General features: G+C 43.1%; 1 protein-coding gene across 2 annotated transcripts in view; it reads right to left on the bottom strand.

Annotated features, from left to right (window-relative positions):
• Nucleotides 1-13,673, bottom strand: part of LOC121546266 (synapsin-3) — a 139,137-nt gene that overhangs the window by 116,018 nt on the left and 9,446 nt on the right. For both annotated transcript variants that reach the window (XM_041857433.2, XM_041857434.2), the window contains exon 2: nucleotides 10,952-11,378. In XM_041857433.2, the coding sequence (XP_041713367.1) occupies nucleotides 10,952-11,343 (392 nt within the window). In that variant the 5' untranslated portion in view covers nucleotides 11,344-11,378. The remainder of the gene's footprint in view (nucleotides 1-10,951; nucleotides 11,379-13,673) is intronic.

Raw genomic sequence — 13,673 nt, forward strand, 5'->3', positions numbered from 1 at the left:
AAAAGGCGAGCGCCGATCGCCACTGCAGTGAGGCTCCGGTGTATGCACCGGGAGATCGGGTCTGGCTCTCGACCCAAAACCTGCCCCTTCGCCTGCCCTGCCAGAAGCTGGGTCGGCGGTTTGTGTGGCCATTTAAAGTCCTGAGGAGATTGAATGAGGTATGCTATAGGTTACAACTGCCCATTAATTACCGCATTAACCCCTCGTTCCATGTGTGTCTCCTCAGGCCGGTGGTGGCTGGTCCACTCCAGGAGAGTGAGATACGAGAGGCTCCTCCGCCCCCGTTGGACATCGAGGGGGCTCCGGCGTACTCAGTCCATTCCATCTTGGATTCGAGGCGTCGGATGGGGGGCCTGCAGTATCTCGTGGAGTGGGAGGGGTACGGTCCGGAGGAACGGTGCTGGGTCCCTAGGAGGGACATCCTAGATCCCTCCATGTTGAGGGACTTCCACCAGAGCACTGACAGGCTGACCCCCCACCCCTTCAACCTCTGCAGCAATGCTGGCAGCACTCATACGTCTATTTCCCAAAGACAACCTCTGGATATGACGCTGAGCACGTGCACTCAACTTCTTTGGTCGACCATGGCGAGGCCTGTTCTGAGTGGAACCTGTCCTGTTAAACCGCTGTATGGTCTTGGCCACCGCGCTGCAGCTCAGTTTCAGGGTCTTGGCAATCTTCTTATAGCCCAGGCCATCTTTATGTAGAGCAACAATTCTTTTTTTCAGATCCTCAGAGAGTTCTTTGCCATGAGGTGCCATGTTGAACTTCCAGTGACCAGTATGAGGGAGTGTGAGAGCGATGACACCAAATTTAACACACCTGCTCCCCATTCACACCTGAGACCTTGTAACACTAACAAGTCACATGACACTGGGGAGGGAAAATGGCTAATTGGGCCCAATTTGGACATTTTCACTTAGGGGTGTACTCACTTTTGTTGCTAGAGGTTTAGACATTAATGGCTGTGTGTTGAGTTTTTTGAGGGAACAGCAAATTTACACTGTTATAGAAGCTGTACACTCACTACTTTACATTATAGCAAAGTGTCATTTCTTCAATGTTGTCACATGAAAAGATATACTCAAATATTTACAAAAATGTGTACTCACTTTTGTGAGATATATATATATATATATATATATATATATATATATATATAGCTCTGGAAAAAATTAAGAGACCACTGCAAATGTTTCTTAAATCAGCATCTCTAAATGTATGACAGCCATTCCATTCCAGTGTCTGTTGAATTCAAACACAGGCACACCTCATTCTACTGAATTAGGTACTGATTAGGTGATCACCTGAACCAAATCTTATTTAACGAGGAAAAGTATAAAAACCACTGCTATGGTCATCACTATCCTCTTGCAATAGGACCAGCTGGATGGCAAACAGTGCTAATAGTACCTCAAAAGTAATATTAATCAAAAAATAACTATTGACCATGCCAAAAGAGTTGAAAAGGAAAGTAAGTTTTGAGTGAGGAAAAGAAGGGTTCAATTCTGGCTTTACTGGCAGAGGGATACAGTGAGCATCAGGTTGCTTCCATCCTTAAAATGTCAATGACGGCGGTTCATAAGAACAAGTTCAAGCAGCAGACATTGGGGACAACAAAGCTACAGACCGGCAGAGGGCAAAAACAACTCTCTACTGACCAGGATGACCGCCAACTCATTTGAATGTCACTCAATAATCGTAGAATGACATCAAGTGACCTACAAAAAGAATGGCAAACGGCAGCTGGGGTGAAGTGCACGGCGAGGACATTTCGAAACAGGCTCCTAGGGTCAGGGTTGAAGTCGTGCAAAGCTAGAAAAAAGCCCTTCATCAATGAGAAGCAAAGAAGAGCCAGGCTGAGGTTTGCAAAAGACCATAAGGATTGGACCGTAGAGGACTGGAGAAAGGTCATCTTCTCTGATGAGTCCAATTTTCAGCTTTGCCCAACACCTGGTCGTCTAATGGTTAGACGGAGACCTGGAGAGGACTACAAGCCACAGTGTCTTGCACTGGTGGAGGATCGGTGATGATCTGGGGGTGCTTCAGCAAGGCTGGAATAGGGCAGATTTGTCTTCGTGAAGGACGCATGAATCAAGCCATGTACAAGGTTGTCCTGGAAGAAAACTTGCTTCCTTTTGCTCTGACATTGTTCGCCAACTCTGAGGATTGTTTTTTCCTGCAGGACAATGTGCCATGTCACACAGCCAGGTCAATCAAGGTGTGGATGGAGGACCACCAGATCAAGACCCTGTCATGGCCAGCCCAATCTCCAGACCTGAACCCCATTGAAAACTTCTGGAATGTGATCAAGAGGAAGATGGATGGTCACAAGCCATCAAACAAAGCCGAGCTGCTTGAATTTCTGCGCCAGGAGTGGCATAAAGTCACCCAACATCAATGTGAAAGACTGGTGGAGAGCATGCCAAGAAGCATGAAAGCTGTGATTGAAAATCAGGGTTATTCCACCAAATATTGATTTCTGAACTCTTCCTAAGTTAAAACATTAGTATTGTGTTGTTTAAAAATGAACATGAACTTATTTTCTTTGCATTATTCGAGGTCTGACAACACTGCATCTTTTCTGTTATTTTGACCAGTTATCATTTTCTGCAATTAAATGCTCTAAATGACAATATTTGTATTTGGAATTTGGGAGAAATGTTGTCTGTAGTTTATAGAATAAAACAAAAATGTTAATTTCACCCAAACACATACCTATAAATAGTAAAACCAGAGAAACGGATAATTTTGCAGTGGTCTCTTAATTTTTTCCAGAGCTGTATATATATATATATATATATATATATATATATATATATATATATATATATATATATATATATATAGAACCGCTGGGCCTCGAGGGACCCCTCTTCAAGCTAATGAGCAGCCATTATGACTGCAACATTCTAACAGTGTAATTAATACATTTTATATATGCTATCACTTGTCTTAGGTTACATTAGAATAAAACAGTTTATGTTACTGTAGGACAGGGGTCTCCAACCTTTTCTAGCATGAGAGCTACTTTAAAATGTTGCAAAATTTTTTGTTTTCTTTTTTTCCGTTTTTCACTATCAAAATTACAATTATTCATAGAGAAACTATGAAAATTGACGTTCTGAGTCCATGTCAATGCTTAAATCGCATCAGAAGACAATTTTTGAGGGCGGGAAAAAAAACGAACAAATTGGGATTTTTGTGTAATACCCCTTTAATTGTGCATTTTGCAAGAGAGGAATGTGCTGGTCTAGTGATGTTTTTGTTGCTGTATATGTCATGACAGAGTTTGCAAAACAAAAGCCCATCCGATTGATACAAATAATCATGATATAGTCCTGCCAGGTAAGCCTACTTTGCATCATCACCGCTAACTGGCTAAGTGAATGATATACAAACACGCACACCATCCACACCACACAGACATACAGGGGCAATATTGCTGGAAATGAATTGACAGATATTGTGTTATATTCAGTTTTTTAAGCCAATTGTAACTAACTAGGAATAATGTCAAAATGGATTTGATTGGATAGTAACCGGGAGCTTAAAGTGTCTGATACTTGACAGTTTGCGGTAGAGTTCTCATTCAAAGCCCGAACGGGCCGGACCGCCCGGCCTTATACATAATAAAATGCTTGATTGTATTTAAAAAGGCATGAATGACTCAACTCCTATGCTGTGTAATGGTATGAATTCATGAGTCGCAAATCAGCGCGATGGCGCTGTCCCGACCAAAATGGTGCTGAAATTATCACAAATTGTTTTCAGAATGATTTGGCGAGCTACTCATAAATTATGTGGGCTGCGAGCTACTGGTAGCTTGCGATCGACCTGTTGGGAGACCCCTGCTGTAGGATATATTTAAACACTAAAAACATCTCAATTCAAGTGTTCAATACATTTTATCCGTAGAGTGCATTTGTTACAACTATGAAACAGAAAGCATATGTGTTGGAACGTGGTAACAGCTTCTTTTTATAACGACTACATTAAAAAAATACCCCAACCACCAAGACGCACAGTCAAATAAGGAAAACATCAGTAGCCTAAACATCATTATAAGCGCCAAGTGTGCTTGATAAATAGTGAAAATGTGTCTTCTGTGCTTGTCTTCTCTGGTAGTATAAGATCATACTAGCTCTCTTCTTACGTCTCTTCTTGCTGTACCTCTTTGTCTCCCTCCATCCCTGCTTTCCATATGCTGCTTTACAGTATCTGTGACTGAATGGGGTTAATCTCATCACCGATCTTCTCTCAAGGTTTTCCAGCTGTTGAGCTGTTGACTACAAGATCCATTGTTATCCTTCCCTGTCATTTAGTTAGCGGTGAACCTTTGAAACGTCTGACCTAGATACAGTAAAGACCAATGCGCTGTCACCCAGGGCCAAACGTACCTTCACCATGACCATAGTAGAGCATGAGCCATGAGGCAAGACCAGGAGGCCTGCATATGGGCAAAAAATGACTGGTATGTTTTCAAGCCAAGGCATTCATTGCACAACCTGTCATCACTTCAAATGATCAATAAAATGTAGGGTCAGTTGGACTTTAAAAGTTCTGGGGTGAGCAGCCCTTCGCATGGTTCCAAGAGTAAACACCCAGACAGGATTTGGCCAATGTTCTCCCCAAATGCTCACCCTTACACACAGTCACACACCCATTGTAAAAACATCCTGCAGAGGAATCCAGAATCTTTACTATGAGACTTCCCCTCCATTGCATTAGTCTCCTATAAAGCCAAAGTGAGTCATGTATTTTGACAGATGATAATCTGGAATTTACAATTCTTTCTTATACGTGAAAACATGTGTTAGGCTATATGACAATGAGAACTCACAGCCAGATCTTTCCCACAGCCATCAATTACCATCCCTTTGACAGCAGATATGACAATAACGAAATCAGTGATTTAATTGCATTTACCAAAGAGCGGTTGGATAGGGTAATCTAAAATAGAATCATTCAAGAGCCGGTACATCGTTCAGATTCGAACAACAAACTGACAGCTTCTTGGCTTGCAGAATGTCATGTGGCATAGCATTCTGAGGAGGGTATGGCCTGGCATGACAGGGAACCAATGACAAGTCAGATAAGGAGGGCGAGATTGTGAGAAAGAGAGGGACAAGGCGGCCATGCAAGAGACAGGAGGAGAGCGGGAATCCTGGGAATGAGAGATTCCGAAAGACGGTGAGAGAAAAAGAGAGAGAGGTGAGAATAGGAATGAGAGATGGGGAGCTTGCGAAAGATAGAATGAGAAATGGAGAGAGAAAAAGAGAGAGAGGGAAAGGGAATGAGAGATGAGTGAGAGAAACAGAAAGACAAAAAGTGATGAGGATGGTGGATGGTGATGTTGTGGGTGGTGAAAGCTGCTGTGTGTGTACCACTATTGTGCCCCAGTCAGATCTGGAGGCCAGGCCTGTCAGGGGAGCCCAGCGTTTCCCCGGAGACCAGCTGCCTCTCCTCTGGAATGCCCTGGAGGAAATGTGGCCCCGAGGCAGAGGGCAACGATGAACGGACATGGGACACCCTCACCAACACTAACCCACAACTAAAGATACTAATAGTTTGGATATACAGTACAGTACTAATGAGCTACTAGTTATAATACAGCGGTCTGTGCAACCACCTCCCAAGAGGAGACATGCTGGTATAAATATTACAGTCATGTTCTGTCAGCTATGAGATTCTATTAAATATTAACATGGAGAAAGTTCAATTCGGGGCACATACAGAAAGACTGTGGCAAAGCCACCACACATGTTGTAACACTGATATTTATGAGATATTGATAGTGTAAATCAAACCAACTTCAGATAAGAGATCATATCAGCCATCAATAAACCATCTACCAATGCGTCGTAAAAATAAAATAAATCTAATATTTGGCTAAGATATTTGGGTAATCATGGATCACTTTTCAAGTTTCAATGTCTGCATTACACCATATGATCCCAAGGCTTGAATATAGGTAAAATGATGATATAATAACTCATGTTGATACGGAATTAATTAAAGCATATCCACATTGATCAAAATCAGATTAATGCACTGAGGTACCAACAGAGACAAAGTGGGAAAACATTGACCAATTTCACTAGTCCCATTTTGTCTACAAATGAAACCTGGGAGTTTAAACGAAATGGCGCAACAATTTTTGGCCTCCATCAGACAAACTTTGATCCTGAATTCCAAACACAGCTCTTTTTTGGTTGCCTGGTGGGAATGGATGACTGTCATCATAAGATTTTATTGTGGTTATTTATCTCATGGCCGTTCGCCCTCGGTCCAGGGCAACCTTCTCCAAACTATCTTTTTGTGTTGTCTATAATAGTTTTTGCTCCAGATAAAATACTTGTGTTGGCAACCGTAGCAACAATAAAAGTGCCGGGAGATAGCATCAATGTTGAATTATGGAGATGCAGTAAAAACACAAAGCATCTGAGGACTATTGGAAAGCTTAGGCAGCCACAAAGTGCACTTGAAAGTGCACAAAGTGCACTTCATGAACTACTGTACCTTGCAGACTTTCAGATGGGAATCACAGATTTAAAGCCCTATATTTCACCTAAAACAATGATCTACAACTATATCTTAAGGGTTTATAACGTTTTCCATAGCATCTCTAGCAAGTGTCCTCCACTAAAACGAATGTTTTGGCCCATTCAAAAACTTCTGGAGCTTTAAGTTTCCCCTACAACGCCAGCCAAGCGCATGGAATAGAATGGAGACAGACAGACGGTAGCAGCAGGGTTCACAGAGAACTGACATCTCTAGTAGCGCTACGCGGCCATCAATTCATCCACACATTAAGCTGAGGAGAGAAAACTACCATGCCTAAATGCACGTTCGTTTCACATTGTCTTCAACAAATAGTGAAGAGGCGGAAGAATCGGCACCATGATCCAGACACGTTGCAAAAGTAGCAGCCAAATATTTGGCATTTAAAGGCTTTTACGAGTTGTACTCTCTCAGGGGTATTGCTCAATGGTTAACTGTTGAGCTGCTGCTATTCTCCACTCTAACTCCACCTTTTGTATGGTAGCCTGGTCCCAGATGTGTTTGTGCTGTCTTGCCAACTCATATGGTTACTGTGAGTTGGCAAGACAGCACAACCACATCTGGGACCAGGCTATTGAAGTGGCTGTAGACTCAATCTGGCAAGGCACTTCTATTGTACTGAATTACAGTGATATAAAGAGATGATGATCAAAAGAGAAGAGCCTCAAGGGACAAATTTCACCAAGTGTGTAGGCCTACATGAAAAGGTCCACGGTGCTAATACAAAGCTCAATCTTTGATGGTGCACTGCTCACTGTATACTGAGTAAACAAGTGAATCCCCATGTGTTTGAAATGGAACGATTATAACAGAATAAGGCAACGTACGAACAGATCTGTATTGTGGTGGCAGACCATATAGGTGTTCACAGGTAGAACTGAATGGTTAGAGGTAACCCAGGGAGCAATGCTCAGCACAGGTACAGATTCCCTCAGTTTTCCAATAGGTTATCAGCTAGTGCCACCTGCTGTTCATAACTCAGTGTTACTCTACACAGAGATGCAGTGAATGAAGAGAAACACATCAGCGCTCAAGTAGGTTGTGATCTTGCGGCAGGTGGACTACAGTGCCTCAGTGGCCAAAAAAACACCTCAGTTTTCAAATGGTAATATCCCAATGCTGTTTATATCAAACAATATGCATAAAAACACTTTTTTAAGACCTACAGTCGTGGTCAAAAGGTTTGAGAATGACACAAATATTAACTTTCACAAAGTCTGCTGCCTCAGTTTTTATGATGGCAATTTGCATATACTCCAGAATGTTTTGAAGAGGTAAAGTCATTTTCTCTGCTGAATCCCCTTTCCAATTGTTTGGGGCATCTGGAAAAAAGCTTGTCCGGAGAAGACAAGGTGAGCGCTACCATCAGTCCTGTGTCATGCCAACAGTAAAGCATCCTGAGACCATTCATGTGTGGGGTTGCTTCTCAGCCAAGGGAGTGGGCTCACTCACAATTTTGCCTAAGAACACAGCCATGAATAAAGAATGGTACCAAGACATCCTCCGAGAGCAACTTCTGCCAACCATCCAAGAACAGTTTGGTGACGAACAATGCCTTTTCCAGCATGATGGAGCACCTTGCCATAAGGCAAAAGTGATAACTAAGTGGCTCGGGGAACAAAACATCGACATTTTTGGTACATGGCCAGGAAACTCCCCAGACCTTAATCCCATTGAGAACTTGTGGTCAATCCTCAAGAGGCGGGTGGACAAACAAAAACCCACAAATTCTGACAAACTCCAAGCATTGATTATGCAAGAATGGGCTGCCATCAGTCAGGATGTGGCCCAGAAGTTAATTGACAGCATGCCAGGGCGGATTGCAGAGGTCTTGAAAAAGAAGGGTCAACACTGCAAATATTGACTCTTTGCATAAACTTAATGTAATTGTCAATAAAAGCCTTTGACACTTATGGAATGCTTGTAATTATACTTCAGTATACCATAGTAACAAAAATATCTAAAAACACTGAAGCAGCAAACTTTGTGAAGACCAATACTTGTGTCATTCTCAAAACTTTTGACCACGACTGTACTCATTCAAGGGTTTTTATTTATTTTTACTATTTTCTACATTGTAGAAAAATGGTGAAGACATCCAAACTATGAAATAACACACATGGAATCATGTAGTAAGCAAAGAGATTCTTCAAAGTAGCCACCCTTTGCCTTGATGACAGCTTTGCACACTCTTTGGCATTCTCTCAACCAGCTTCATGAGGTAGTCACCTGGAATGCATTTCAATTAACAGGTGTGCCTTGTTAAAAGTTAATTTGTGGAATTTCTTTCCTTCTTAATGCGTTTGAGCCAATCAGTTGTATTGTGACAAAGTAGGGGTGGTATACAGAAGATAGCCCTATTTGGTAAAAGACCAAGTCCATATTATGGCAAGAACAGCTCAAATAAGCAAAGAGAAACAACAGTCCATCATTACTTTAAGACATGAAGGTCAGTCAATACGGAAAATCTCAAGAAAAATTAAGAAAAACCCTTGAGTGAGTAGGTGTGTCCAAACTTTTGACTGGTACTGTATATTTATTACAGCCTTTTACCAGCCATTGCCACACATCGCCAACAATAGAGAGAAGACTGCATGGTTGATACAATACACACAAACATAACGGTATGCTTGGTAAAGGATTCACTCAACTTCTCAATGACAGCTGAGCACTTGTAGTTGAATACATGCACTTAGTATGTTCACTTATAGACCTAACCTTAAAATGGATATGGTGCCTGGGCAATAGGTCCACTACAGTGTACATACAAGGGACGTCTGCTATACTGTGTATAATAAGGTCAAGGCCAAGTTTCATTGAGATGTTTAATCACATTTCTTGTGATATTGGATCCAGTATGTTTGTTTTTACATTTGGCCCATGTCTGCACAGAGGACCTATGAAACATTCATACTGTTATGAAAAAGATGCTGTCAAACTGAATCTGAACATGCCTCATTAACAAATGCACTGTTTTTTTTCTTCAGTCTGGTTGCAACTCAAACTACATGTAAAAAAAGCTCTATAATACATCCTCAGTAACATGTGTCATGGTCATCTGGCCATCTCCTACAAATAATTATACAGTGGGCAAAATATCCAAAAACACTGCTGAGTTGCCATAGGCGGAATGTACTGTATAAAGCTGCAGTGAGCTCCTTAGAGAACTGAGAGTGATTGACTCAGCCTAGAGGATCTACAGTAGACGCTGAAGGCCTTCTTCTGCACAGCTTAATTACAGCTACACGATAAGATGAAAGGGAACGAGACATTTTGGGATCCCAGATGGGCTTTAAAAGGAGTGAATTTAAGAAAAGTCCTGCACACTGACTTCTGACAGCATAGTCTGCTGGGACATGACTTAGTAATAATTCCAAGACCAGTCAGGCCTCCCTGTAGAATCTTAATGGAGAGCTAATGGCAGCGGCCAAGTTCAGAGGGAGAGATATTCTAGTCAGACTTAACACATAAGAGTCTAAGCCCTGTCTAAGCCAGCGGAGGAGGGATCTACTAAGCTATATGGAATTGTTAAAAAGGTCATACCAAGGATCATTTTACTATTTGATTTAGAATTTTAAGACCCCTTGAAGTATCCCCAAAAAATACCCAAAAATAATTTATGAAAACGTTTTTGGCCAATTAGCCAATACAAAAACGCATTGAATAACAGATTCACTACACGGAACAGATAGTCCCCCCCAAAAATATTAGTGTGTAGACCAAACTGTTTGGAAGCTACAGACAGAAGTTGGCTGATCGGCTGTACCGACTTCAGACAAGTCCCAAGACGCTTGTGGGGTTCGTAGAGCAAAATAATAATAGTTTGCAGGTCAAACCGTTCGGACGCTACAGACGATTTTATGAGAAGACCGATTTTCGGGATTGTCTCACGGTCTGACAAACACCGCTCTAGCTCTGTCACCTTTCAACGCAGATGCGGAAGTGTGACATCGGCGGAATGCTGTGGATTTAGACGCATCCAAACACATATCTCTAGCTTAAACTGACAGATTTTTATGCTCATTCGATTTCCGCGGGGGCGCGGACATCGACTCTAGGGGGTTAAATAGACCGCCAATGCAATGTATGATTGTTACTAGCATCGAATGAATTGGTGCCATCTCAGCTGTTCCCTTTCTGAACTGGCTTCGCTTTATTAGTATGACTAATGCTGCATACAAGAATAGACTTTAGCTATTTTCTGGTAAATTCCATGTGCTGTCCAAGTAGACAGAGGGTATGTGAAACACTGTTTAAGCACAGTGCATTTAATCCGAATTCAAATAGGTTGTTTTTACTTGCTGTGATATCAAGTAATACTTGCAATATAGCCTAGGCTTGTGTAATATACTGATGTAGTGGTCACTTTCAAGGGAGAGAAACATACCAGTCTGTGTGCAGGTCGTCGATGACCAGTAGAATCTTGGGCTTCCGTATGACAGGTTTGGCGGGTGCTGCTGGGGCAGCTTCTGCCACCGCCGCTGAAGCCTTGGCTGCTGCTGCGGCGTTCTGTGCCAACTGGGCGGTCTTCACCACGCTGGAGAAGGAGCTGAGGAAACCCCCAGGGGTCGGGGTCGGGGCCGGGCCTGAAGCCGAGCCTGAGGCCGGGGCCTGTGGTGGCAGGCTGGGAGGCGATCGCCTCTCCGTGGCTGGGGAGGCAGGATTGGAGGTGGAGGAGGGTGGGGTGGGGCGAGGCCCACTCTGCAGGTCCATCATGTAGCCGTTGGGGAGGTTGGCCACGAAGCTGCTGTCGGACAGACGCCTGCGTAGGTAGTTCATGGTGACTGGTGGGTCGGTCGGTCAGGCCAGCTGGACTAGGGGGTAGACAGTGGGATCCGAGAGAGACAGAGAAAGGAAGAGAGGAAGGGAGAGAGAGATCATTATAATTATTATAATACATTTGTAACAATATAAACAACAATAATTTGTGTTCCCTCGGGCACAATACAACACACAAATTCTATATGCTACTGTTAATGTAAAAAACAATGTTCCTCATATAAAATGCATTTGGAACCAAAGGAGTATAAGCAGTCGGCTGCATCATTGATGCAGCATTGATGTCAGCTTAGCTCGCATAGGAACACACTGGGCTATAAAACGCAGCCAGCCACCAATCATTCATGAAGAAGGAAAGTAGGATTGCGCAACCCTGTATTTAACATTTTAGTCATTTAGCAGACGCTCTTATCCAGAGCGACTTACAGTTAGTGAGTGCATACATTTTTCATACTGGCAGCCTCAGACACATACATATACATTAGCTATTGCCTTAGGCACAGGAGGAGGCAGGCTGGGGGAGGCAGGGTGGGGGAGGTAGAGGGAAGGCAGGGGGATTCACATTCACAAACCTAGTCAAAGACACCTAATGCATTTTCAATCTGAATCTAAACAATGGCTTTGCATATTGAACAGAGGTACTACTAACAGGCTCATGTTAAGGGGGGATTCTAGGTGGGATGGACTTGAGGGCCTTTATACAAGCCTACTTAGAGTCACTCGATCACCTCATGCATTTTAAATCTAACCATTGACTCTATCTGCATATTAAACAGTTGGTACAGTACTAGTATAGGGAGTAGCCTCATGTCAGGAAGGATGTAGGGAGGGGGATTCACAATTCAAACCTGGTTAAGGAGACGGTAGCTGCCTTAATGCATTTTGATTCTAACCATCAAAGTGCTAACAATCTGCTTTGCATACAGAGTGGAGGTAGTGAGAGACTGGGCTTGATCCAGAAGAATGTCACTCAGATCAGCTGCACTGACTAAAAGGACGATGTAGAGGCGTGCTGCTTAGAGTGAAAGCTTGAGTTATGACACTTTGAATAAGCCTCATGAATATATTCATCTATAGTGAAAGAAGGGGGCTGTGTGGGGGAGATAAGGCGTTTTATGGGATGGGTTTGCTGACTATCAGACGCTGATTGATACAGAATTGGATTGTGTGGGTGAATAAGAGGAGTGAGGATTACGGGAAAAGGATATGACAAGGCACTGTGGGAAATCAAAACATCCATTTTATAAAGGGCACTAGCTCAGACCACAGACAGCCTACCAGACTGCATAGCACTCTCAGGGGCATAAAATCCATTACAAACAGTTTTAAGTCTTTTCTACAACGCCCGGAAATCTGCCCCCTTTATTCTCTGTACCCAACGCACTAGAAGACCAGTTCTTAAAGCCTTTAGCCGTATCCTTATCCTAGTCCTCCTCTGTTCCTCTGGTGATGTAGAGGCTAACCCAGGCCCTGCAGCCCCCAGTATCACTCCTACTCCCCAGGCGCTATCATTTGTTGACTTCTGTAACCGTAAAAGCCTTGGTTTCTTGCATGTTAATATCAGAAGTCTCCTTCCTAAGTTTGAGTTATTCACTGCGTTAGCACACTCCGCCAACCCTGATGTTCTAGCAGTGTCTGAATCCTGGTTTAGGAAGGCCACCAAAAATTCTGAAATGTCCATCCCCAACTATAACATTTTCCGTCTAGATAGAACTGCCAAAGGGGGTGGAGTTGCAATCTACTGTAGAGATAGCCTGCAGAGCTCTATCATACTATCCAGGTCTGTGCCCAAACAGTTTGAGCTTCTACTTCTAAAAATCCACCTTTCCAGAAATAAGTCTCTCACTGTTGCCGCTTGCTACAGACCCCCCTCAGCCCCCAGCTGTGCCCTGGACACCATATGTGAATTGATTGCCCCCCATTTATCCTCAGAGTTCGTACTGTTTGGTGACCTAAATTGGGATATGCTTAACACCCCGGCCATCCTACAATCGAAACTAGATGCCCTCAATCTCACACAAATTATCAACGAACCTACCAGGTACAACCCTAAATCCATAAACACGGGTACCCTCATAGATATCATACTGACTAACTTACCCTCTAAATACACCTCCGCTGTCTTCAACCAGGATCTCAGCGATCACTGCCTTATTGCCTGTGTCCGTAACGGGTCCGCGGTCAAACGACCACCCCTCATCACTGTCAAACGCTCCCTAAAACACTTTAGCGAGCAGGCCTTCCTAATTGACCTGGCCCAGGTATCCTGGATGGATATAGATCTCATTCCGTCAGTAGAGGATGCCTGGTTGTTCTTTAAAAGTAATTTC

Source organism: Coregonus clupeaformis, unplaced genomic scaffold (assembly GCF_020615455.1).
Source record: "Coregonus clupeaformis isolate EN_2021a unplaced genomic scaffold, ASM2061545v1 scaf0013, whole genome shotgun sequence".
Taxonomy (NCBI): domain Eukaryota; kingdom Metazoa; phylum Chordata; class Actinopteri; order Salmoniformes; family Salmonidae; genus Coregonus; species Coregonus clupeaformis.